General features: G+C 62.9%; 1 protein-coding gene across 2 annotated transcripts; it reads right to left on the bottom strand.

Moving 5' to 3' along the window:
* Positions 1-7,067: 7,067 nt before the first annotated feature.
* On the bottom strand, positions 7,068-25,047 carry LRPAP1 (LDL receptor related protein associated protein 1). Of its 2 annotated transcripts, XM_058301311.2 has the most exons (8): positions 24,803-25,032; positions 18,155-18,299; positions 17,709-17,827; positions 16,789-16,909; positions 16,254-16,412; positions 13,284-13,366; positions 9,818-9,994; positions 7,068-7,611 (listed from the first exon to the last, which is right to left on the bottom strand). In XM_058301311.2, the coding sequence occupies exons 1-8, from the start codon at positions 25,010-25,012 to the stop codon at positions 7,546-7,548; spliced, it is 1,080 nt and encodes a 359-aa protein (XP_058157294.1). In that variant the 5' UTR covers positions 25,013-25,032; the 3' UTR covers positions 7,068-7,545. The 2 variants fall into 2 exon arrangements, with proteins under 2 accessions (XP_058157294.1, XP_071073585.1); XM_071217484.1 differs by lacking the exons at positions 7,068-7,611; positions 9,818-9,994 and adding an exon at positions 10,899-11,594 and having other exon boundaries at positions 24,803-25,047.
* Between the last annotated feature and the right edge of the window lie 1,565 nt (positions 25,048-26,612).

Genomic DNA, 26,612 nt, shown 5'->3' with positions numbered 1-26,612 from the left:
GGAATAGAAAGATGAGGGTTAAATTGTGCAGATCTGGTAAAAGGGTTGTATGTGAATCTTTGGAAATGAAAGGGTGAAAGCACATGCTAATGTTGTAACTAGCAGAGCTATTGCATGAGTATGACAGGGGTTGAAACAGGTAGTCTAAGGTCACGTGTGTCACTAGAAGGATAGCTAAAAACTTTAACATGGGACTACCTAGCATAGCAAAACAGGTCAACTATGAAATGGGTAAGGGTGCATATATGACTGTTTTTCTTTGATACTGAACAAATGTTAATGTTTTAAGATGTTAATATCAGGCAAAAACAATAAAAACCCATTATGCTAAGAGAAAGAAACCAGACACAAAATATTACATATGATATGATTCCAAGTACATAAATTCTAAATACAAGTCAATTTATAAAGATGGAATTAGATTAGTGGTTATGTAGGGCTGGGGAAGGATAGCGGGATTAAGAGGTAATTGTTAAGGGGAAGTGGACTTGGCTCAACTGATAGAGCATCTGCCTACTGTACGGGAGGTCCAGGGTTCAACCCAGGGCCTCCTGACTCGTGTGGTGAGCTGGCCCACGTGCAGTGCTGATGTGTGCAAGGAGTGCCGGGCCATGCAGGAGTGGCGTGCCATGTAGGGGTGTCCCACGTGCAAGGAGTGTGCCCCGTAAGGAGGGCTGCCCCACACGAGAAGAGTGCAGCCTCCCCGGGAGTGGGGCTGCACACGGAGAGCTGATGCAGCAAGATGACACAACAAAAAGACACAGATTTCCGGGCCACTGACAAGAACACAAGCAGACACAGAAGAACACAAAGAGAATGGACACAGAGAGCAGACAACTGGGGGGGGGGGGTGGGGGAGAAGGGGAGAGAAATAAAAAATAAATAAATAAATCTTTATAAAAAAAGAGGCAACTTTTAAGAGGTGTGTTTTTCTTTTTGGAGCAAATCGTTCTAAAATTTTTTGTGGTGAACGCACAACCCACTGTGATCACACTAAAAGCCATTGGAGAACATTTTGGATAGACTGTATGGGATGTGAATACACCTCAGTAAAACTGCTTTAAAAATATTACTGCTTAAATAGATGTAAGATATAAAAAGGAAAGTCCCTGAATTTCTTCAATATCAACTTTATATTGTATTTAACTAATCCTTTTAGCAATGTAGCTGGAAATAGAGAATTAAAGTGCAGAAATACCTTTGCGGGGGAATCAGAGTGGACAAAGTTAGGGGAGATGAAAATTGGCTTTAAAAGCCAAGCTCATTTTCTCTTCCTTCTCTTCCCATCCCCCAGTCACTTTAAGGGAACTCGAAGTTCTTTTTTCCTAAACATGTCTTAGAAACAAGATATACTATATTTATAATGACTTACTGGGGAAAAAACCACATTTTTTTTTCCACTTCTTAGTTCCCTATGAACATCTTTATAGCTTATCAAAGAGAAATCACTAAATATCACCAAATTGCATAAATTGTAGTATAGATTTTTTTCCAATTTAATTCAGCAGAGATCAATACGTATTTTTTTGGGGGGAGGGGATAAGACCTTGACATTCTAATACATTATATTTTCATCTAGCTTGTACACATTTTTTCATTTTACATTTTTTAAAGATGAGCAATTCTTACTAGCAGTCTGAGATTTATTTCTCTTTTGAAGGCAGAGAACTTTAACCCATCTCCAGCTGGGATTCATAAATTTTAGTTGGATGTCCAGAGAGATTCTGGCGAAATGATGGATTTATCAGAAATCCAGATGAGTTTTCCAGTTTTCCCTTGCTCTTCCATTTCTTCCTTAGGTATTAGCAAAAATTATTTTGATTAAAAATATAATTGAACTAATTTATTTAAGCTTGGTCTCTAAAATTCCAGCCTGATCCCAGGCAATGAGCGTTCAAGAACCCTTGAGCGGGGTGGGTGTAGCTCAAGAGCTCGAGCACCTGCTTTGCACGTATGGGATCCCGGTTCAATGCAGAGCAAACAAGAAACATGAAGTGCGTTTCCATCCAGTGTAATGTACTGGTTTGAAAGGCTTTATATTTTCCATTAACAGGGGGAAAAGGTTGAATTTATTCAAGATGTTACTAAATAACCAATTCTACACAATTTTAAAAAATTAGTGTCCTATTTATATCAGAGGATAATTCTAGAGGGAGGTCAGGGAGAGTAATGGAAGTGAAGTCGAAATACTGAACATAGATCACGTTATGCTTCTTGGAAGAAGGAGAAATTCAAGAAATCCAAATCAAAATGCTCAGCCTTTTGGAACTTGATCCTTTTCCTTAGTGCTCATGCTCTAGAATATTGAACATTCAGAGTGAAAAAAAAAACATTTAACTGAACAATGCACAGGCTGTACTATAGTGGAGGACATAAATGTAAATTTCCTTGAGTTATTTTTAAAGCTAAATTTAGGGGAGTGGATGTAGCTCAAATAATTGAGCACCTGCTTCTCATGTACAGTTCCCTGGTTCAATTCCCAGAACCTCCTAAAAATAAAACAATTAAAAAAACCCTAAATTTAGCATGTTCTTCCATTATTGACCAAAGGAAACAAGAAAAATATGTGAAAATCGAATAACATCATCATGTAGTTCTTTGATTAGACATAAAAAGTATTATAAGCAAGTTTTCTTTTCCTTTGGGATATGGATTTTTTCAAAATCTAAAGTTTATCTAGTTGACAGCATTTTCCAATAGGGCAAGTCAATGTAAATTAGGTAGTTTTTTGCATGTTTATACCTTCAGTTGTATTTTGTTTAAATGTAAACGTTTTTTAAAAATTTATTATTTCTCTTCCTTTCCTCCACCCCCAGTTGTCTTCTCTGTGTCACGCATGTCTTTGTTTCACACTGGGCGGCTCTCCTTACGGGGCACACTCCTTGCACGTGGGGCTCCCCTACGCGGGGGACACCCCTGCGTGGCAGGGCACTCCTTGCGCGCATCAGCACTGCACATGGGCCAGCTCCACACGGGTCAGGAGGCCCGGGGTTTGAACCACAGACCTCCCATGTGGTAGGTGGACGCTCTAAATCGCTTCCCTAAATGTAAAACTTTTTAAAATACACGATCAAATATTTACTTAGATGATTTGAGCGTGGGATTCTTTTTAACACTTTGACATGTAACAGTGTAGATTAATAAACTTTTACAAACACTACTAGGCTTTGTTACAGAATGTGATTTAAAATTAAATTTTTGAAAGTGTTAATTTATAGCAGTGCTTCCACCCGTCTTCATTATGTCTCAATCCTGACAAGAAAAGCAATTTCTCTGCATGTACTGAATTGACTCTGATGTTAAGTTTATTTTAAAATTAAAAAAATACAGGGCAGGAAGAATAAGCGTGCGATGTGAACACGGAGAAGCCGCAGAAAGCAAGGCAGTGCGTCGCCACGGGGTGGCAGCTCAGCCTCAGGGGCGTGGCTGGAGGAAGAGGACAGAAAAGGAAGACAAGATCCCGGGGCGGTCAGGAAAAGAGCCGCCCACACGCTTCCCGCTGGCTCTCCGAGGTCCACAGCCGCGCCCTCCTCACCACATCCCGCTTTGTGCCAGCTTCGTCCCCTTTCCACTAGAGCCAAACCGGACTCGGCGAAGAGGGAGGTTTGCACGCCACGCGTGCCCCTTGTGGAAGTGACGGTCGTGGCGGAAGCCGAGTGGCTGGGACAGAAGTGACGAGCGGCCCCAGGGGTCGCCCGGGATTTGAACGCGCACCTGCACACGCGCCATGCACACGCGCCGAGCACACACGCCATGCACGTGCCCTGGAGCCTGGGCAGGTGACGCTTACACCGAGAGGAGCTCAGCACAAGGGGGACCGGACCTTCCCTGAAGGATCCCAACAGCCCCCGGGGCCCCCGTGTCCTCTAACGCGGAACACGGCCTGGGCGCCAGGGGCCACAGAGACTGTCGGCGCCAGTCCCCACAACGGTCTGCCTTCCTGCCACGGCCCTCCGTGACGAGTTCATTAAAGTCTCCGGTACGAGCCAACTGAGGGTCTTTGTGCACTTTTAGATGCTGTTTTGAAAATGTTTTGTACCACTGAAAAATTGGTTGCATTATAAGAACAGACCAGCTGCTCAGAAGATTGCTCAGGTCACTTGACGGGCTTTGTTTTATATCCATGCAGTGAGCTAGCATGTATTTAGTCCACACGAGGTGCTTAACGCTGTGGTCGTGCCCGCGAGACTCAGTGTCACGTGGGAAGAGGGACCCGTAAATGGATAAATAAGGAAAGTGGAGTGCGCGGCTCAGAGCTTCAGGGGCAGGTGGGCGCGTCCACGCGGGGAGAAGGCTGCTTTCTCCTGGGTGGCACGGCGGGCAGACAGACCAGGGGGTGGCGGGTGCCTGCAGCTTTCCAACGGGTCGGCGCTTGGCAGCTCCTAAGGCAGCTGAGTGTGGACTTGCCCCGTGACCCTGCAGGACCACCACTGGGTCTAACCCAGGGCTGAGCAGACATGGACACCTGCACAGCGACGTTCACGGCAGCGTCACTCATCATTGCCATGAGGTGGAAACAACCCGGGGTCCTTCAACTGATGAATGGATTTACAACTGTGGTGCAGTCACACGATGGAGTATTACGCAGCTGTAGAAATGAAGTCGTGAAGCACATGGCAACGTGGGTGAACCTGGAGGACTTTATGCTGAGTGAAGCCAGCCAGACACAAAAGGACAAACACTGTAGGACTGCGTTACTGTGAACCAAATATATTGTGTAACATATTGTACAATTTTAAAAAAATTTATATGTATCCAGTGCATTTAAATGAGAAATGTATATTTTTATACTTTTTTAGTTTTTGTTTATATTTTCAACTAGTAAATGTACAAAATAAAATTTAAAAAAATAAGATGTTATGTAGCCCTTATCAAAGCAATGAGTGGGTACTAGGATGGCGCTTTCTGTTTGGGGCTGGGATTATTTTTGCGACCATCCTGTACGTTTAAGATTGTTTTTTAAAAAGCGTGGTATATTTGGACCCTGGAAGGCTACGTGGCAATGAAAATCCAATTTCTGCCGTGACAACGTGGTGGAGTCTCGCTACACTGAGGCCACGAGGCCAGCCTCCTCCCACCTCGTAGTCGGGGTGGGGCTCTCTGGGGAGGGGTGGTGTGGCGTCCCCGGCCCATGCGTCAGGCTCCGCTTTGGGGCGCCTGCCGGGCTGGACTCGCAGCTCTGTGCTCGTGAAGGCACCGTACTTCAGGGCTGCTGTTCAGAACTCAGGGGAGGCAGCCAGCGGCCCGTCCTGGGGTGCCCCTGCCTTCCGTCGCCCCCCACCCACTCCTGCTCTCCCTCCCTCCAGGGTGGGGGCCGCTGGCCTCGTGGAGACGTGCCTCTTGCACAGGAGCCAAGGCGCCTGCTCCAGGCTCACAGCTCCTCGAGGGTAAACTGAGCCTGGCAGCCTCGCCCCAGGCCGGGGCCGCAGTGCCCACGAGGGGTGCACCCCCCACTCAGGGCTCGCAGGGAGCCTACTGCCTGGCCAGCCGAGACCTGCTGGGTGGGTGTGGGGACCGGGGCAGCCTGGGTGTGAGGCGCTGGCCTGGGTGCCAGACGCCAGCCCTGCCCCAGGGGTGCAGCCACGATCACCGGCGAGGGGGGACGTGCCCCACTGGGCCGGCCAGCGGCAGACTCCTGTGGGTCACGCCAGGGCCCCCGTGCCGGGGGAGACCAGGTCGGGGACGCTGGTGAGCAGCCGCCCGCTCCTCGCGCTCCTGCTCTGGGTCTTTGCCAAGGAAAGGGCTGCATGGGGGTGGCCGTGCGCCACGTGCCACGCTGTCCCGTGTCCTTGCCCGTGGTGTTCCGACAAGGCCCCGTGCGCTGCTGGCCTTCCATCTTGCTCATCACGGCACAGCCCGTGTGACTTGGGCGTGGCCCCTCCCGGGCCAGGGGCCTCTGCCGGCCGGTCCCTCGACTCGCGTGGTCACCACGGTCGGCCGTGAAGCCAGAGGGAGGTGCCCGCTGCACGCCCTGACCGGGACACAGCCCAGGGAGGGGACACGGGTACTCGGCTGGGCACGGGCCCTGCAGCCTCGGCTGCCCCAGCTGCAGGGGTGGCCCGGCCCCCACTTCCGCCCGGGCCGCAGGGAGCGAGCTGACGGCACCTCCGCCCCCTCACCCGGCACAACCGGCTGCCTTTGACCCACAACCTCGATGCCAGAGAGCTCGGATATTATGAATTCAAAAAGAGGTGTTGTGTGTAAACTGCTCTGCTCCCCTGGGCGTGATGCCCTCCGAGAGGTCTGAAGTCAAAGGCCTCCACGATGTCAACGGGTCCACGCAGCGTGGCCGTGCTCCAGGGTCAGCCACCTGCAGTGAGTGTGCCCCGGATGGTGAGGGGGGAGAAGCAGGGGGGCGAAGTGGGGTGTGTGGAGCCTCTTATGTGTTTTAACGTAACGTTTTATGTGATCTACTTATCTTTTAAAATAAAAATAAAGTCACAGGTTTACATTTATTGATGAAATCAAGACCAGGGCTTGGGTTCGACTGTCATGAGGGTGACTGAGGGGAGTCCCCGCCCCCTCGTGAGCGCAATCGAGACACACTCAGAAGACCCTCAGCAGCAGACGCGCAAGGAGAGCCCGCGACACGCAGGGGCCCCGGGAGAGGAGCCTTCCCTGAGAGTTGGCGGCTGCAGGGCCCGGAGCCCAAGCGGCTGAGCAGGCCTGGAGAGAAACGGGCCTCCAGCCACAGCTGGGTGGGAAGGGGCTGAGCCCCCGGGGCCGGGAGAGGGAGAGGGAGAGGAAGGTGAGTCCTCAGCCCCAGAGGCCTGGAGAGGAAGAGGAAGGTGAGCCCTTGCGGGCGGCACCGCCATCTTGCTCCAACTCAGGGCCACAGACGCGTGAGGAGCTAACCGCGAGCCGGCCTCTACCCCCGATCAGCGCCCTTCCTAGCAGCCCCAGCCCCTGCTGCTAACGCAGAGCTCCCGATGCTCTGCCCTGGAGGGCAGAGGGACCGTGAGGGCCGCCCCTCACCAGGAGGGAGCCGAGAGCTCCTGGGACAGGGTGTGAGGAGGGGGCCAAAGGAGAGAATGAGGAGAGGAGTGGCAAAAACAGAACACAGCACCTCCTGCTTCTACGGTTTATTCAGTCAGGCCAGCTCGGGCCAGAGGACAGCAGCAGTGCGTGAGGGAGACGAGACGAAACGAGCCGGGGCCTTGGCCGGGCCCTGACAGTTACATACTGCGCCGGATCGCCCAGGACTGACGCATGGGGCTTCTCCAGCGGCAGACTTAGGGGCCGTGACACTACCCGTGCAGCTGCAGCCACAGGACCACGGGCTCCGCGGGGGCTAGAATCGTGTTCTCCTGGGTGGGTGGCACCCACACTTGCACGGGGCCTTGATGACCCCCAACTCACGCGGGAGCCGAGGTCCCCGTCGAGCGCCGGCAGCCAAGGACTCACAAGTTCTCGCCTCCTGAGGACGTCCGAGCAGGCCCAGCAGCCGCCACCGCCGTGGTCCCGGCCCCTGCCCGTGCCCCCCAAACGCCGCGCCTCCAGAGGCTCCTTCTGCCCCCAGAGCTGGCTTTGCTGCCCGCAAGACCCTCAGAGCTCGTTGTGCTGGAGGCCCCTCGAGATCCTGCTGGACAAATCCTGCAGGTGCTTCTTCACCTGCGGAGGGAAAGCGTCTCGTGAGCTGCGCGGAGCAGCACAAACCCACGTTACGAGCGCATTCTCGAGCCCGGCTGGTCAGGCCTGAGGGGACAGGAGCGCGCTCTGCTCATCGGGCTTTGCAGTCACCCACCAGCCAGGATCTGCCACGTCGGCCACAGAGCAGCCCAGTGTGGACTGGAAACCCCTGCCCCAAGAAGTGTTAAAACCAAGCAGTGGGGAAGCGGACGTGGCTCAACAGGTAGAGTGTCCACGTACCACGTGGGAGGTCCAGGGTTCAAACCCAGGGCCTCCTGACCCATGTGGAGCTGGCCCATGTGCAGTGCTGATGCGTGCACAAGGAGTGCCCTGCCACGCAGGGGTATCCCCCGCATAGGGGAGCCCCACGCACAAGGAGTGCTCCCCACAAGGAGAGCTGCCCAGTGTGAAAAAGTGCAGCCCGCCCAAGAGTGGCGCCACACACATGGAGAGCTGACGCAGCAAGATGACACAACAAAAAAGAGACAGATTCCTGGTGCCACCGAGAATGCAAGTGGACACAGAAGAAGACACGGTGAACGAACACAAGACGGCAGACGACGGCGGGGAAGGGGAGAGAAATATATACGTCTTAAAAAAAAATAAAAAAACTAACAAAAAACCCAAGCCGCACACGGCAGATGACACTGAGACAGGAAACACTCTGCCCTGCAGCTGCTGCTTTTGAGAGCAGTAGACAGAGCCTGCAGAGCGGCCCAAGACCCTTCCTCCTGGCCGGGGCGGGCTGGAGCCAGCCTTGGACCCCCTGGGAGAACCGCTGTGGCCCACGTCCCTGTCAGCACAGCCCTGTGCCCAGCACCCTCCAGGCCAGGCCACCTCCTGGACACGAGGAGCCCAGGGCGCAGGGTGAAGCTCGCTGAAGGCTGCCTGCGGCTGAACGGCCTGCGGGCTCTGCCTGTGCTGGCCGCCCCACGGCCAGATGGACGCACAGACCGAGCGCCCGGCCCCACCAGCTCTTCCGTCCTTCCTTTCAGGTTTCATTTCTAACTGGTAACAGGCCCATGTAGCTCCAAACCCAAAAGGCACCAGCTCCCCACACCCGCGCACCCTGGCCCCGAGCCCCCAGCTCCTCCGCAGGCAGCCGATGTCACCCGTTTCTGGACTTTTCTCCGCACTTGTAAGCAAATTCCCTGGTCGCGTCCCCTTGGGCCACGGGCTCATTTCTATCCCGCTCTGCTCCTTCCCGCTTAGCCTGAACCGGAGGCCCTTCCACTCGCTCCTCACCTGCCTGACTTGCGGATTGACCCAAGTTGCCCAGCCCAGCCCGCTCCACGCCCCTGCAACCACCCGGGACGAAGCAGGAGGCGCCCCGGGTTGCGCCTCAGGAGGCTGCGCATTTTCCCACGTCGCTGGGGGCTGGACCCTGACAAGGGCTAAAAGCAGCGCTGCTGGTGGCAGGGGGCACCGAACGCCAAGTGCAGGCTCCCCGGAGCGCCCCCGCCCGGCAGGGACCACCGCCTGGGGGACGGGCCCGGCCTCCTGCGGGACCACCGCCTGGTCTCGTCTCAGAGAAACCCCTGGACAGGACCGAACCCTCGGGAGCCGCGGCCACCACCCAGCGGGAAGCCTCGTGTGCACGCGGCCAGCTCACGCCAGGGCAGCGTGCTGCTGGGCGAGCCCCTGCGCGCAGGGGTGAGGTGGTGCACGCGCCCGCTCAGCGAGGCCCTGGGGCTTTAGTCCTCCTGACCCCGCCTCCCCCGGAGACGGGCAGCCAGGACGGAGCTCCATCCACACCTGAGACCAGCGCCCACGCCGCCGCGGGGTGAGCGGAGCCCAGCGCCCGCCTCTCTGGCCTCAGCCAGGGCTGCCTGCGCCGCCGGCGAGAGGGCGTCTCGCACGTGGGGAGGGACGAAAAGGGGTCAAGGAGGACAGGAGGACAGGAGGACAGGAGCACGAGTCGGCCCCGTCCTCATGCGCGACAGTCCAGTGACTCGCGCATTGACAGCAGGCTGGGGCGGGGTGCGCTGGGGGCGCCTGTGGGCATGGCCCACCGACCGCGGCCCACCCGCCGTCCCTGACCTAGGACGCAGGCGAGGGCAGGGCAGAGGCGCGCAGAGGGGCTGCAAAGCAGGGTCCGGTTCCGAGGCGTGGCGCGGCCTCCCCTGGGGTCCCACCTGGGGCACCCGCTGCCCCGCAGGGGACACTGAGGCTCGGTGGCCGCCCCCACCTTGTAGCCCAGCTCCTTGGTCTTCTCCTCCAGCAGGGCGTGGCGCTCCTTGTTCTGCAGCAGGTGGCCCCTGTCCCCCGTGCGCTCCACGTGCTGCAGCTTCTGGTGGCTCGTCTCCAGCTGCTGCTGGTAGTGCTTGTGCTTTTCAATCTTGACCTCGAAGTGCCTGAGCTCCTCCTGGAACGACACGGAGGCGCGGGCTTCCTCCAGCCCCTTCTCACGGCCACCGCGGGGCCACCTGGCCGCACAAAGGCCCCGGAACGCAGCCCTCGGCTCCCACGCCAGGCTGGGCCCCGCCAGGTGGGCCTGGATTCTGCGCGACACAGAAACTGCAGAGCGACCCCGGGAGGGGCAGGCGCGGGCGCTGCGCGCAGCCGGCAGGGGCGGGGGCGGGGCTTGCCGCATGCCAAGCAGGGGAAGCACGTCTAGAGCGCGCGGAAGGGACCCCACGCTGGGCCCCCTCGAGTGGAGCCCACACCCCAACGCCAACGCGCTCCAGCACTGGCGGCCGGTGCCCCCTCCCTCGCGTCACTCTGAAGCAGGCCGGGCCTCTGAACGGCCCCCAGCCCCCGTCACTGGCGCTGCCCCTCATGCCCCCAGCGGGCCCACCACCACACTGACCGGCCCCTGGCCCTCTGCCCACTGGTCTGGCTTCCCCAGGCGTCCCCGGCTCTGGATCCAATGGGCCCCCGGCCCACGTGCCAGTGGGCTGCCCTGAGCCAGGCGTCCACACTCTGCGCAGCCTGCGCCCTGCCGGACGGCACCAGGTGCTGGCCCGATAGGGTCCCGAGTCCACCGAGGCCAGGGCCACGCCCACCTTGCTCGCCGCGCGTCCCGCATGGACGGCGGGAGCGCGTGGACGTGCCTGGCCCCGTGCTCTGAACCCGCGGCTCCCCGCCGTCTCGGCTTCTCGTCAGCCCTTCTCGGCCCCGCGTCAACCCTCCACCCCCACCGCAGAAGCGCTCGTGCCCCAGACCCCAGACTGGCGCCCCTGGCCCTGCCGCCGGGTGGGCTTGCCCGCAGACAGGTTCAGCTGCCACCCCGGCGCTGCGGCGCGACCCCAGTTTGAAAGGACCTTGAAGACAGGGCTGGCGAAGGTGGGGCCAAACTGGCGGGGAGCAGGGGCTTAATCCAGCAGGAGTGACGTCCACCAGCCAAGGAAACACAGCACTCAGACGTGAGGAAGAGAGGGACGGCCGCGAGGCGAGGCAGTGACGCTGTGGACTTGGAGGGAGCAGGGCCCGCCACCGTGGGCTGGACCTACAGCCTGGAAGGGTTCCTGCCACGGAAACCAGACTGGTGTGTGGTACTGGTCACGGCAGGCCCAGCAAAAGACAGCGAAGGTGGCGCTGCTGTGACAGAGGCCTGAAGACGTGAACGGGGCCAGGGGAGAGGCTGGAAGAAGGCTGAGGGGCTCGACAGAAAGTCGAGACTGCCAGAAGAGACAGGAAGAGACAGACGGGGAAGATGACCACGGGAAGGGCTCAGAGAGGCAAGGAGAGCACGGAGAAAGCGCCCGTCGTCTCAGGGAACACCCATGTTGGGATGGACAGACTTTCCTAGAAACACGGAGCTGGAAGGCGCTTCCAGTGGGGTTCCAGGAGACGATGAATGTGTCACTGACCCTGGGGAAAGGCGAGCCTTGTTGTAAAGCGGCACGGAACTTGGCGTCACTGAGTTCTGATGCTGGATGGGAGGCAGAACTTGCAATGAACTTGGCAATCTGAGATTTCCAAGCTGTGTGTGGAAGGTGCAGCCTGGCTGCCCCCTGCTGCCTCTGGTAGAATGAGGGAGGAGACAGGTAAACTGAGGACTGAACTGTGAAGCACAAAGGAGCGAGCACTTGATCTGGAAGCTTCTCAGCCTCTCTGATAGCGTGCTCTGAGACTCGGGCCAGAAGCAGTCCTGAAAGCGCCCTCCTGGGTTCCTGGGAGGTGAGCCCCCAGATAACGGGGCTCCCTGTGAAGGCGTGGCTCTAGAGTCCCCTGCTGAGATTAGACAGGACTCAGATCCAGGCACCCGTCTCAGGAGCCCAGGGGAGAAATGCGGCTTTCCAGGAGGCAGCCATGGAAGGTCCTCAGGCCTGACGGCTCTGAACTCGAACCCCACGCACGACTGATGAGGTTCTGGAGAATTTTGTAAGCAGAAACCTTGGCTGAAAGGGATGGAGATGGGACCAGATGAAGAGCCAACGAGGTCAAGGGCAGGCCTTGGCTGCAGCGCTCTCCCGGGTGGGGGGCTCTGTGGAGGGGTGGGGGCTTCCCCGCAGCCCCCCTGGGGCCATGCCAGCCAGCAGGCCTGGACGGCCCAGCACAGCCACGGCTGGCGCTGTGACCTGGGAACGAGGGGGCTGGCCCTGCTGGGTCTCCAACTTGCATGGCACTCGGGACCCGTTCCCCTCCCGATCTCTCTCTTCTGAGTGGGCATCTGCCCCGTGCCGCCCGCCAGCCTTCTGGAGCAGGGAAGTTGCTCAGGGTTTCAGGCCTACAGACAGAAAGGGATTTTGCCCCAAGACTTCTCTTGAAGAGATTAGCAGCTGGAGGTGCTCTCAAAACAGCTTCAGGCTCTTGGGATGTTGGGACGGGATGGATGGATTTTGGATTTTGGAAAAATATGCCTTTTGGGGGTACAGAGGGCAGACTGCTGGGGACTGAACCACGACCACGGTCCAGTGCTCCCCCTTTCCTGGGTGTGACCTCAGAAGACTTGCTGGCCAGGCGAGGCCAAGCCGTGGGGCTGAAGGCCCCGGAGGCAGAGGAGAGCGGATGTGGAGGAGGGATGAGACGGAGAGAGACAGAGGCCATGGACGGGGCAGCTGTGAGCAGGGGAGGCTGTGGACGCCAGGAAGCGCGGCCCGCCAGCGCCGTGACCTCAGACCTCGGGCCCTGAGAACCCTGTGACGATAAACAGCCTGGGAGCCACCCGGTCTGGGGCGTGGTCACGGCGTTCCTGGCACAGACCCCTTCCCTGAAGCCCCCCTCCCCGCGCCCGCCCCTCGGACCCAGCCTTTCCTGACTCACCTGCTGGCACGAAGCCCACCGGTCACTGCCGGGAAAGCTCCCGGGGCAGGACGTGCAGAGGCGGCGCTCACGCACCATGCTGGCCACGTGGACAGGCGATCCCGCTCGCGCCGCTCGCGCCGCCCGCTCCCCACCCCTCCTCTGCCTCCCCACACTCAGCACGTCCAGCGCTGCAGAGAACCGTCCCCCCCACCGGTCACTCCGTCTCATGGAGGCTGGAGGCCCCATCGTCCGCGGAGCTGCCCTGGACATGCTCGAGGTCCCCACGGGAATGCTCGACTCGAGGCGAGGGGGAAAGCGCGGAGGTGGAGCAGCCCACGCGTGCTCCGGGTGGGGCGGCCACTGCCCGCTCTGGGCAGCTCAGAGGGACACAGCCAGGCCTCGCCCACGCCCTCCGGAGCGCCGTGGACAGGCGCCTGCCAAGCGACAGGCCGTGCGCTGCTTACCCGCAACGACGCCAGCTCCTTCTCCGTGAAGTTGGCCGCCTTGGCCATGTCCCACAGGTCGATCACTCGGGGTTCTTCAAACTCTAGGGGGAGCAGCGGCAGGTTCAGTGGCGCCCCAGTGCCAGCACAGCCTGCTCAGCACCCCGCGAGGGCCACGTGAGGGGTGAGTGCACGGCTCCTCCCCGCCAAGACCCCCACCACGAGGCCTCCACGGGCTCCCCTCGTCTAGGCGACTGCCCCTCCCTGTCCCAGTCACCTGACCTGCACCTGCACCGCTAGCAAGGCGCTTGCCACCCTGCGCCAGCGCGGACTGTGGCTCCCGCCTGCAAAGGCAGAGCGGGTGAGTGAGCCGGTGAGAGGCAGGGGGCCGGTGGGCGCGGGCGAGCGGGAAGAGAGGAGACAGGGAGCTGCTCAGGGAATTCAGGGGCGCCTCCACGTGCCCTGCAGCGCAGCGGGGGGCTCAGGCTGTTCTCCTGTCCTGACGCTGAGTGTGAGGCCTGTACTTCCACCACTGCCCCAGCGGGTCCACGCGCGGCTCCTTCCCAGAGCTGCTTCCGCCTGCGCTCTCTGCTGACCCCCTCCTGTCTCGGACCTGATGGACGTGGGGCTGACAGGGAAAAACTGCTGGGTGGACTGGGGGACCGAGCTGGAGGGGCCGAGGCGCTGGCTGGCTGGGAGGGGCGGCGGGGAGAGCGGCCGCCTGCTGCGCGCTGGCCCTCGCACCCGGTTCATCTACTCCTCACTGCAAAGCTACGCAGGAGCGCTACGGGCCAGGGAGGCCGGCGAGGGCGGCCAGGGGCAAGCCCAGGGCCCTTTCTTTTTTCTTTAGGAGGTACTAGGATTGAAACCGGAACCTCGCACATGGGAAGCAGGCGCCTGACCACTGAGCTACACCTGCCCTGAGCAGGCCCTTCCACCTCCGGGCTAGGCGGGGCGGCCTCGGGGGAAGCAGGCGCAGCACCTTCCCCCTTCTGCTGCCTCCCGCCACTGGGCAGCACCTGGCACGGTCAGGGCTCGGGTTGCTGGGTGGAGACACGAAAAGAATCAGCAGCAGCTCGCTAAGAACGGTGACTCCAGGGGCTAAAAGCCCCATACAGGGCCCCGGGAGCCCAGGTCCGAGTGAGGAGAGACGGGGCAGACTACGGGCGGCCACGGAGGACCGGCACGCGAGGAAGGAAGACACTTTGTTCTAAGCCACTAAGACAATGGGGCTGCTCGTTACTGCCGCATAACCAGGCTTTCCTGATGGATACACGTGGGGAAGAAAGATTATTAAATGCGTGTTTTATAAACGTTACAGGGATGATACAGGCTAAAAATAAAATTGTCCAACTGCCAAAAGAAGCATGCGACTAACAAACAAGAAAAAGGGAAAAAAGAGTGCATGAGACAGAGAGAGGCAGGGGAGGAGGGGAGCTCCGCACGTGCCGGCCAAGAGGGGAGCCAGGCTGGAAGGCGCCGCCCAGGGCACGTGTTCTCCGCCCCCACGCTGGTTCTGGCTAGCAGGCGAGAGGAGCCGGCGGTGCCACTCATAGGGCGGCCACTAGGTGGGCACAGGGACGCGGCTCAGCCACCCGGAGGCCTCACATGCACCAGGAGAGGCTGGCATGCACGGGCACGCGCTCCCGCACTGAGGGGAGGCCGGCACGCACGGGCACGCGCTCACGCACCAGGAGGAGGCGACACGCACGGGCACGCGCTCCCGCGCTGAGGAGAGGCCGGCACGCACAGGCACGCGCTCCCGCGCTGAGAGGAGGCTGGCATGCACGGGCATGCGCTCCCGCGCTGAGAGGAGGCCGGCACGCGCGGGCACGCGCTCCCGCGCTGAGAGGAGGCCGGCACGCGTGGGCACACGCTCATGCACCAGGAGGAGGCGACACGCACGGGCACGCGCTCCCGCGCTGAGGGGAGGCCGGCACGCGTGGGCACGCGCTCACGCACCAGGAGGAGGCTGACACGCACGGGCACGCGCTCCCGCGCTGAGAGGAGGCCGGCACGCGCTCACGCACCAGGAGGAGGCTGGCACGCACGGGCACGCGCTCCCGCGATGAGAGGAGGCCGGCACGCGTGGGCACGCGCTCAAGCACCAGGAGGAGGCTGGCACACACGGGCACGCGCTCCCGCGCTGAGAGGAGGCTGGCACGCACGGGCACGTGCTCCTGCGCTGAGGGGAGGCTGGCACGCACGGGCACGCGCTCCTGCGCTGAGAGGAGGCTGGCACGCACGGGCACACGCTCCTGCGCTGAGGGGAAGCTGGCATGCGTGGGCACGCGCTCATGCACCAGGAGGAGGCTGGCACGCACGGGCACGCGCTCCTGTGCTGAGGGGAGGCTGGCACGCACGGGCACGCGCTCCTGCGCTGAGAGGAGGCTGGCATGCACGGGCACACGCTCCTGCGCTGAGAGGAGGCTGGCACGCACGGGCACGCGCTCAAGCACCAGGAGGAGGCGACACGCACGGGCACACGCTCCCGCGCTGAGAGGAGGCTGGCACGCACGGGCACGCGCTCAAGCACCAGGAGGAGGCGACACGCACGGGCACGCGCTCCCGCGCTGAGAGGAGGCTGGCACGCACGGGCACGCGCTCAAGCACCAGGAGGAGGCGACACGCACGGGCACACGCTCCTGCGCTGAGGGGAAGCCGGCATGCGTGGGCACGCGCTCAAGCACCAGGAGGAGGCGACACGCACGGGCACGCGCTCCCGCGCTGAGAGGAGGCTGGCACGCACGGGCACGCGCTCAAGCACCAGGAGGAGGCGACACGCACGGGCATGCGCTCCTGCGCTGAGGGGAGGCTGGCACGCACGGGCACGCGCTCCCGCGCTGAGAGGAGGCTGGCACGCACGGGCACACGCTCCTGCGCTGAGGGGAAGCCGGCATGCGTGGGCACGCGCTCATGCACCAGGAGGCGGTGACACGCACGGGCACGCGCTCCCGCGTGCAGACCCCCCGCGGCCGCGCCCGGGCTCACCGCTGTCTCTGCCGTAGCCCCCGTGGCTGAGCTTCCTGAGGCGGTCGTAGCCCTGGTTGATGCTCTGCAGCTTGTTCTTCAGCTCGGCGTGCTTGCTGCGCAGCGTCGAGTCCTGGGCCAGGGTGCCCTCCGGGGGGCTGACGACGTTCTTGTGAATCTCTGTGGAGGCAGAAGCCAGCGCCTCCTGACACGCCCTGGGGAGCTGGCCAGGCGCTCGGGCCCCCACAGCCGCAGCCCACCCGGGGCTCCCCTAAGAATCGCTGGAGAACCGGGGTGCGGGCCGCGCCGCGTTCAAGACAACGGTCGGGTCGCGCTTGCGCTCGTCGCAGGCAGCGCCGCTGGATTTGGGGGAGAGGGGACGGGGAGGAGCCGGCACCGACCCAACGCTACAGGAGGTTCAGCGGGACCAGACACACAGTTGGCTCCAGGACGGCGAGCCGACAGGCAGGGGACTGGCCAGATGTGCAAGGAAGCGGCCCTGGGGCACCCCCGCGCAGGGGCGGGGCGGGGGGGTGGGCATCTGCGCCAGGCGCACCTTCAGTTCTGCTCAGCGTCTCCAGCAGGACGTTGTACTCGTGGACTTTTTCTTTATGATGCTGCAGCTCCCGCCAGAGCTTCTCCAGGTCCTCAGTGGAGAACTTGCCGGAGGACGTGGCCTGAGGGGACAAAGTGGCACGAGTGAGCCCGAGCCAGTGGCGGCCCCGACGGGTCAGCAGCGGGACGCCCCTCAGCCTCCGCCGGCCCTTGATGATGAGGCGTGTTCAGGCAGGAACTGACACCAAACCGCAGAGAGGCTACCGAGCAGGTCAAACGCAGCCGTGCCAAAGCTCCGTGGCCAGGGGGGCCACGAGACCAGGCCGCAGAGCGGAGGCGCAGGACCCGGGGCGGGGGTGGGTGGGCAGCAGCATGGCTACAGCCCCACCTCCCCCCACCTGCTGCCCTGTCCCTGTGCCCATCCCCATGCCCGGCTGCCCCTGGCCCGTCCCCCATGCCCGGCTGCCCCCGGCCCGTCCCCACTGCCCGGCTGCCCCCAGCCCGCCCCCCATGCCCGGCTGCCCCCGGCCCTCCTGGCTCTGGCTGGTGAGGCTGGCACATCCCAGCCCTGGCTGTGCTGCTCTCCCGGAGGGACACATGGGCAGGCAGCCTCGTGCTGGCCACACAGCACCACGCTCTCTCCTCACCACTTCTGAAATCAGCAACTCTGAGGACAGACTCGTCAGACCAGGAGTCGAACAGAACGAACCCCACGCCTGGCCACACCCCATCCCGTCTCCTCTGACAAAGAACATTCTACGCAGGAAAGGAAAAGATTCCCAGGAAAGAGAAAGCAACTGCAGAACATGGCACCTGCGTCCCAGCGCAGCCCCTGCATGCCCAGGTCCCCGTGACCAGGGTGGGTGCTGGCGGCTGAAACGGCAGGCATGCCCGCTGCCCACTGCCCCCGCCCCGGAGCACCTTGTGCCACAGCTTCTCCAGCCGCGGGTCGCCCAGCGCGTCCTCGTCCTCGCTGACGTAGTTGCTGCTCACCGCCTGCGCGTTCTTCCTCCCGTCCAGACCGTACTTGGCCAGGATCACTAGGAGGAAGCAGAGGGTCTGTCGAGGGGCTCCACGGCCCCCGGACGCTTGCTGAGGCCGCCGCGTGTGCAGTGGAGGGCGCTGTGCTGCCCGCTTCCCTTCCCTGCACCACGGCCCCTGGCTGCGCTCCTGCGGGCCAGCAGCACCCACAGCACCTGGCGGCCCCCACGCCCGAGGCGCTGTCCTGGGGGGGTGGCCAGAGCCCGCTCTGGGACCCCACGGCGCACCTCGGACGAGGCCGACGCGGTGCCCACGGATCTCAGCAAGAAGCCAGCGCCCCGGGCTGTGGGGCTGCCTCCCTGCTCGTCAAAAGCCCGAGCCCGTACCGCTGAGGCCGTGCGTGAGCTCCGCCTCCCGCTCGCCGTCCTCGTCCAGCCCCTCGGCCTTCACTTTCTTCCACCTCAGCTCGTCCCGCTCTTGCATCTTCAGGTCCGCGTGGAGCTCGGACAGCTTTACAGGAGAGAGCTGCAGCTGGGGGAGAAGAGAGCCGGGTCACAGGCGTGGCGGGGGCGGGGAGGGGAGCGGGGCCCAGGTGGGGCCCAGGATCTCACACGTGCGTGCAAGAGAACCCCAGAGCCACAGCACAGCACAGCGGTGCGGGCCGCCGGCCTCGGCGCCGAGGCCCCTGGGAGCTCAGCTTCCTGAGCACCGCCCGCTGGCTGCAGCCTGCGCAGCAACAGTGGGGGGAGGCGGCACCCCATGGGACCCGGCGACAGCCTAAGGGTGGTGGACAGGAGGGGGCAGGGGTGTGGCGTCTCCCTGACAACATGTAAAATGCAAATTAAAAACATGGGAGGACCGCAGATGCGGCTCAAGTGGCCCAGCGCCCGTCTCCCACACGGGAGGTCCTGGGTTCAGTTCCAGGTGCCTCTAAAAACAAAACCAAACAACGAGTAAAAGGAACCAAGGAACCAACTCAGGGAAGCGGATGTGGCTCAGTGGTTGAGCGCCCGCTTCCCGCGTACGAGGCCTGAAGCTCAGCACTCAGTCCCAGTACCTCAAAAAACACAGAATCCACAAAGGGCAGCAGACACCGAACTTACAGAAAAACTTGCCAAAAAATCTTTTCAGAATTAAACCCAGACAAGACAGCCCGGGGCTCCTGTGGCAGGCTGGGCAGCCGCCCACCCACCGGGGGGCAGCGTGTGCCTGCGGGCTGCTGGCCTGGCACCGAGCTGCCCGCTCTGGCCCCCCAGACCCTCTGCCGCTCATTTCTCCCAGTTCCGGGAGCACCCCGCACCCCCCAGTGGGAACGGGAGGGCTGCGTCGTGGGGCCACAGGCCCAGGCCCGAGGCCAGCGCCGCCTTCTCCGGCCAGTCAGGGGGGCTGCACCCCCAGTTGTGACCCGCTGGGCCCTGGAAATAACCCGTAGCTGACAGGACACCCCCCACGCACAGACACCTCCCCGCTAGGGCCAGGGCTGCTAGAGGCGGTGGCCCTCCCAAGGCCCCAGCACTGTGAAGGGGTGCCCCAGGCTCCTGTAGTCTCAAGGCAGCAGGCCACCCGCGGGCATCCCAAGTGGCACAGCTGCCCTTCAGGGCCGGGCTGGACAGTCGACGCACGGGGACTCTCAGTGAGCAGGTGGCAGCAGGGGAGTGAGAGCCCACCCATCAGGCAGTGTCCAGGCCAGGAAACCAGTAAGGGTCCCAAAACCGACGGAGCTGCCAACGAGTGGCCGTGGCAGTCGGAGGGGAGGGGCCGAGGGGCAGGGGCAGGCCCTCCGCTCTGCGCCCAGGGCGCCTGCCTGAGGGGACGCAGCCGGGCCAGGATGGCTCTCCTGGCGGCCCCATGCCTCCTTGGGCCCCGTCACAGGGCGGGGGCTTCCTTTTCTGAAGACACTGGCGACGCGCCTCCAAGGGCCCTGCCATCGACCGTCTCACCCTCATCAACCCGCTGGCACGGGCAGGGACCCTGGGTGCTCTGCCTAGGGGCCTGGGGCAGGGGGACAGCAGGGCGAGGGCGCACCTGGGGCAGAGGGCACACCTGGGGCAGGGGGACGGCAGGGCGAGGGCGCACCTGGGGCAGAGGGCACACCTGGGGCAGGGGGACGGCAGGGCGAGGGAGCACCTGGGGCAGGGGGACGGCAGGGTGAGGGCGTACCTGGGGTGGCGTCCCGCCTTCACCCGTCCCCGCGGGGCGGCCGACCCACCTCCTCCGCCGGGTGCTGGGCTGGTGGGGGCGCACGGTGTCTGGGCGCTGCCAGCACCGACCTGCAAGCTCAAACGGGGTCCCAGTGGGCGTCTTAGGCTGTCACTGGAATTAAAGGCACCGCCAAGCCCAGAGCTGCACCCAGAGCCCCCCTGCTGCCAACCCCCGGGCTGCATCCCGTGTCGTGGTCAGGGCACCTCGCTAACAGCGAGTGATGGGAAAATGGGACCCTGCGCTTTCTGCGTGATCCTTCCGTCACCTTCAGATGCTCTGGCAAATACCTTTTTGGCGTAAATATTCAAAGAACACAAGGAATGCCGGGAACGGCCGCCCTTCCTGTGCCGGACGCCGGGTCCTCTGGGCCACCTGAGGCTGTGTGTCCTGCACTCCCGGACCCCGGGCCCACTCCACACTCTCCCTGCGCCTGCCCTGCAGCCTATCTGTAGTGGCCCCTGCGTCCCCGGGTCTGAGCCGGGCCCAGGGCAGGGAGACCCCAGACCACGGCTCTGAGCTCGACCACCAGGTGACCTCCCCGCCAAGCAGGCAGCTCACCCGGCCTCTGCCGGCCACACCTGAGCAAAGCTGGGCTAAGGAGGGGCTGTCCCCGCGAGTGGGCACGAGTGGGCGGCGGAAACGCAGGAGCTCGGCAGGGAGAGCAGAGCGCAAACCCACAGGCGTGCACGGTGGCCCAGGCTCCTGCGTGAGGCTGGGGCACCTGCCTCTTTCCCGGCCCCAGACTGGGGGCCTGCGGACTGGCAGTGGGGGTGGGGGGCCCGAGGGGCACCGGGAGCCGAGCAGTGCCTGGACCACAGCCTGGACCAGCATGGGCTCCGCTGCCGTGCAGCCCCTGGTGAGCCCGAGGCCCCGGGGGCCAGGCAGAGGCAGGGGCGGGCTGTACTGGAGCCAGGCGCTCACCTTGGGGCCACAGGGCCCAGGCCTGGTGGGCGCCCAGAGCAGGGCCCAGCGCTCGGGGAGCACGGGTCACCACTGAGGGCAGCTGGGGCCAGGGCCACGGCCACGGCCGACAGGAGGAGACAGTGAGGAGGGCGCGGCCCCCACCTCCGACACCTGGCGGCTCTGCTTGGTGGGAAGAGATCCCAGGCTGGCCCGCGGGGCGCCCGGAGGGTGGGGGGGGGGAGGCCATCGAGGGAGAGCCGAAGGCAGACCCCGGCCAGCGCACCTCCTCACCGCACCTCCCATCTCCCGTGCCGGGCAGGTGTGCCCCACGCCTCCTCGGTGTCGTCCAGGCTCCTGCCCCGAGCGCCCCAGGGCCCTCGGCCACCTCCTCCGCGGCCATCTCCTGGACACCTACCTGGCACCGCTGAGAGGCAAGGAGCGTGCCTTACCTGGCCGGGGCACTCTGGGGCAGGAGCGTCTCCTGGCAGGAAGGGGTGAGCCAGCCTCTGGGGCGCGGGGACCCGCTGCGGGCCTGCAGCTCGCTCTCCTGGCCCCTTGCACAGGGACGCCCGGCTGCCCCAGCCCTCGCCCAGCCCGCGGCTGCTCCTGACACCAAGGCCACAGGTCGAGGCCCAGAACTTCAAGGCCAAAGGACACTGAGGCCCCTGTCCTGGCTCTGCCACCATGGCCAAGGGTGTGGGGGGGTCAGGGGCAGCACAGCCGTGGCTGTGTTCTGGGAGGGGCTGCAGGGCTAGGGGAGCCAGGGGCAGGGCGGGGGGCCGCACGCCCAGGTGGCAGCATGGCAGCTCACATGGTGACGGTGACCTTCATGGACCCCCCGCCCAGGGCACTTAGCGTCCCCCGCTGTGCGGCAGCGCCCCAACCAGCCCGGTCAGGCCCCAGGCCCGGGAGGGCACAGGGGGGCGCCTGGGAGCCGGAGCGTCAGCACCTTCGAGTGCTGCTTGGTTCCATGGGGGTTCCTGTCGGGCCGCGCCCCTCAAACGAGCCAGGCCACTGTCGCCGTCCTCCAAGTTGAAGCCTGAGCTCAGCATGACCGTCCTGCCCAAAGCCAGAGTCCGGAGGGGGGGGGGGAGAGGGGAGGGGAGGGGAGGGGAGGGCTGGGTCCCAGGGGAGCACTGACCTGACCTCCCGGCCCTCTCATCTCCTTGATGTGAAGCTAAGCCGCGATGCTCCAGCTTAGGAAAACTAGCTCACAGGAACAGACCACCAAAAAGCACCGTGAATCAGCCAACAGGCGCTGCCGGGTGAGCCATGAGGCGAAGCAGCAGCCCTTCCCGAGCTGCTGCCCCCGAGCTTGGGAACCAGGCTTCGCGCTCCGCTGAGCGGTGGCCTCTCCCCGGGGCCGGGCCGGAGTCCACACACTTGGAGACAAGCACACGGACGCTTCCGAGGCCACGTGCCATTCCTGTGTGCTGACCTGGGAGCTGCCCCCAGGGTGCCCACGTCCTCCACCACGGGGCAGGGGCGTGTTCCGCCCAGCACCCCTCCCAGCCGTGGGACCCCGGGCCGAGGACAAGGGCGCCCCCCCCCCCCGCCTCGAGGCTGCTGGGGACAGGGCGGTCCCAGGCCCAGCCCGGGTCAAAGCTCCATGGCCGAGGGGAGGGAATGGACGGAACCCGGCCCAGCAGGGCCGCCGGCGCCCCTGAACACCCAGGCCGCCACCAAAGCTCCCCCAGGCCCTCTGGTCTCACGCCCGCTCCGGCCATGAGGCTGCCCGGGGGCTGCCCTTCACCTGCCCACAAAGCCCAGCACCTGTACAGAGCACCTGGAAACCACCTGGCCGCACAGAAGCCCCCAAGAGGCCCTCCCCGGCCTCGCCTGACCCCACAGCCCAAGGCGTTTCCGATGCCCCACTCGGAGCCTTGCCGCGTGTCAGGGACGCCGCAACAGGGAGGCAGGGAGCGGGCCGTTCCCCAGAAGAGGAGAAGTGGGGTGCCAGGGGGAAGGGGGCAACACGGTGGTCTCCAGCGCCCCTCAGAGCCTCGAGGCGGGTCGAGGCAGGTAACTCACGCCACCCCCGCCGCAGCCCACAGAGGGAGGAGGGGGGTGGGACCTCGCCAGGCCCTTCCGCGACTCGCGTGCAACCTGCCGGTGGCTCGGGTTCTCTTCTGCGAGGCCGCACCCCAGGGGGGCGGGCAGCGGGGGGCAGGGCAGTGGGGGGCAGGTTAGAGCGGGCAGCTCTCTGCTTGGACCCACTGAGGAAGACCCTGCCTCCTGCCCAGCCCGGGACCCTCCTGCGGCAAGAGACGGCGCTCAAGGGCACCCCTGCCGAAGACCAATCCTGTCAGCGCCGTTGATCGCGAGGACGGGCACAGTGCCCCGAACACGGCCTGCCGCCTCCCCCGGGCAACTCCCGCCGCCTAGAAGACCACCATGTCCGCGTGTCCCCTCGAGGCGACTATGAGCACTAGGGACGTCGTAACCCCCCGCCTGGACAACCTTCAGATTTTGTTCAGCAGAGAGGACTTCTTTGGCAGCAGGTGCATTTCCCAGCAGAACCCAACTCAGCGCACGGGCTCCACAATCCTCACCCCATGGCGGTCCCCCACCTGGCCTCTCAGCAGACGGGGGGTGCACCAGGGGCCGGCGGGGAGACAAGCGTGAGCCAGGCAGGCCTGCTCCCGGCTGCTTGCCAGGCTCCCTCCCTCCACTGCTCCTCCCTCCAGGAAGGCCCCCTGGCTCTCCAGTGCGGCTCTCTCCCACCTCCACCAGCTGCCCGCAGGCGAGGGGGCCGGGCTGCTGGGCCTCCCTCCAGAACCCCAGAGGAGCCGGCTGGGGAGCGAGGGTGGGCCCGGAGAAGCCTCCCTCCTCCCGCACAGCTCTCCCCCAGCCTTTGCACTTCCCCACCTCGTTCTTCCCTGCAAAGTTTCCCCTTTTCTTAGTCCTCAAATTATTTCCTCTTTCTCAATCTGCGCCTGTTAAAAACGGCTCAACAGATTATCTAATCTGCCTCATCACTTTCCAAATGAAGGTTCTGAGGCCCAGGGCGGGGCTGCATGTAGTTTGTAATCACCCACGCACGAGACCCACCCTCAGCCTACTAGAATGTTAAGAGCGCAGGTGGCCCAGGTGACCTCCAGGCGCCCAGGTCACCGCCCAGCAAGGAAGCTGGCTGGGATTCCGCTCCTGGCTTCTGTGACCCTGGGAGACACCGTTTCCCCCCTGGGCTTCGCCCCCTCCCCCCCTGAGCTTCACCTTTCTCCCCTCTGGGATTTCAATCTTTCATCTCTAAAAGGCTGAGCCTAAACCACCTGCCCAGACTCCTGAAGCTGCAGCAAGCCTTCAGGTTTGGGTCTCACCCATTCCATCTCTTTCTACTTTGCTCTAGCTCCGCCCCTTGCCCAAATTAACCAGCCCCTGCCCGCAGCTGCGATTTCTGCCGCAGGGGACTTGCCTTGAGGCCCAAGATCATCTACTTGACGACCTAGTCCACACAGCACGGCTTAAGACAAAGGGGAAAGAGCTGGCACGCAGAGCTGTGCTCCAGTCCCGGTTATGCCCCGAGGCCCTGGTTACGTCCCGAGGCAAGAGTACCACGGGCAGGGACCGGCTGGGTGGGGGTCCTAGTTGACCTTGCTGGACCGTCTCCAGCGGGGAGGGGGGAGGGGTGGCCCCTACATCGGCGGCAGCCCAGGAGACCACGTCGGGGTCTCTCTCTTGCCCCGCTGCAAACGCGAACGTGACAGCGCCCACCGGACCCCGGGCCGAGGCTCTGCCGAGGATCGGGGCTTGGAAACGGCCTTCTCTGTAGGAGGAGACAGTCCGGCGGGCGCCGAGGCCTCAAGCCACGGGGGCGCCCCCACTCGGACCCACTCCGTCCCCTCGCGCCGGCGGGCCTCGGAGCGCGGGGAACGGGCGCGGGCCGGGGTCTCCCCGCCCTCGCCTCCCGGGCCCCCGCGCCCGCTCACCCGCTTGGCTTTCTCCCACAGCTGGTTCAGCTTCTCCATCCGGAACTCGCCGCCGGGCTCGCGTGTCGGGGGCGGCGCGGGCTCGTTCTTCTCCCGCGAGTACTTGCCGCCATGGCCCGCGGCCGGCGCGACCCCGAGCAGCAGCGACAGCGACAGCAGTGACAGCGCACGGAGCCCGCACAGCCGCGCTCCCGCCTCCCGCGACGCCATCTTCGACTGCGGCTCCGACCCCGAGACCCCGCGCTAGGGGAGCGACTGGAGGCCCCGCCCCGGCCGGCCCCCGCGCTGCCTTCTGGGAGATGTAGTCCCTCTGGGAGTGGCCGGCCGAGACGAGGTCGTCGGCGGACTACAAGACCCAGGATGCCCTGCGCAGGCACGTGCGCGTTTCCCTGGCAACCGCGCCGCGGCCTCTGGGGCTGGATGTGGATCCGCTCGCTCAGAGCGGGCGCGGGCTCCGGGAACGTGCGTTGAGGGGTTCCTTTGGGGCAGGATTAGGGGACTCACGTACTCGGGCCCGGCGAATAGCTGAAGGCCTCTTTCCGCTCAACTCCGTAGAAAGAGTGAAAAGTTCAGAACCAGGACCCTGGCCGGCCGAAGCTTCGCTGATTCGTGCTGGTCACCTGAGGGGCAGAGCTTCATCGAGGGGCCTGCCAGGAGCTTAGAACCGCCCGGGCCTCCCTTCACACCGCAGAGGCCCAGGGAGGGGCCAGCTGGCCCGGGGGCTGAACCGAAGGCCGCGGTCGCGGCAGGTGTCCCGCGCCTCCCCACTCAGGGCTCGTCTGAAGCTTTCCCCCACGACCCAGGGAGCGCCCGCGCCCTTTGGGCTGCTTTCCAAACACGTACTCTATGGACTTTCTCTGTAAACAGGTGTTTGTGTACCTGCCTCATTCCTCCTCATAACTGGCAAATCCATTGAGCAAAACTCAACAACAACAAAAACTCAACAAGGCCAGTGTAGGAGTGGACGCTCGGCCAGTGAGCTGAGCAGGGCCCTGGGTAGGTAGAGTGGGAAACGCAGGGAAGGAGAGCAATGCAGCGTGCTGCCCTCAGTGGCTTGCTGCCCTCCAGCAGCTTGACCTACAGCAGGGTTTGGGGTGGTCCTGGAGCCGGTGCCGTGGGGAGGACGGCGGGGGCCTGGAACCCTGGGGCAGCTGCCCGAGATTTGCAAAAGGAGACATCTGACATGTGATTTGAGGAGCTGTTGGAATTGCAGAGCCAAGTGGGTATGGCAAAACCAAAGAGAGACGTGAAAAGGCAGTTGAAGAAGCACTGGCGAGGGGAGGAGCACAAAGAACTGCAGCAGCTGCTTCAGCGAATGGAACAGCAAGAAATGACAAAGCAGGAGTAAAAGTGGCAGCAGAAGCTGCGCCTGGCCTGGCCCGTAAGTAGAAGGGGCGAGCTCAGGCCCAGCAGGGCCATCGGCCGTACTTCCTGAAGAAATCTGGGCTGAGAAGTTTAAGGAGCTGAAACACAGCAAGAAGCTGGAGAGTTTCTCGAGTTGGAAGAGGGGCGGAAATGCGAGCAGGGCAGGCGACGTCTCCTTTTGGGCAACGAGTACGAAGGAGCTGTCCTCAGCTCTGCCCCTGCCCCGGTGAGACACGGATCTGTGGGCCTTGGACTTGCCTGTTCCCCTGGTCCTTTCCCATTCTAGGGCAAGAAGCACAGCTGCCCTTTGGAACTAGGTTAGCTCAAAGATTGGAGGGCCCCTGGACTGCCCCGAGGGCTGGACAAGAGGGCAGCTCAGCCTCTTCCCATCCCCACTGCCTCTGCTTGGCTCTTTTTTTTTTTTTTTTTTAAATCATGTCCACAT

This window comes from Dasypus novemcinctus, chromosome 1 (genome assembly GCF_030445035.2).
Source record: "Dasypus novemcinctus isolate mDasNov1 chromosome 1, mDasNov1.1.hap2, whole genome shotgun sequence".
In the NCBI taxonomy this organism is placed as follows: Eukaryota; Metazoa; Chordata; class Mammalia; order Cingulata; family Dasypodidae; genus Dasypus; species Dasypus novemcinctus.
Note: the sequence above shows the minus strand (reverse complement) of the source record. Positions and strands in the feature narration are given on the sequence as shown.

Coding starts and splice junctions, on each gene's coding strand:
- LRPAP1 (XM_071217484.1), bottom strand. CDS start 25,012: ATGGCGTCGCGGGAGGCGGGAGCGCGGCTGTGCGGGCTCCGTGCGCTG. Junction 17,828..18,154: donor GCTCACGCACGGCCTCAGCG/GTACGGGCTCGG, acceptor GCTTCCTCCTAG/TGATCCTGGCCAAGTACGGT. Junction 16,413..16,788: donor GACGCTGAGCAGAACTGAAG/GTGCGCCTGGCG, acceptor CTGCCTCCACAG/AGATTCACAAGAACGTCGTC.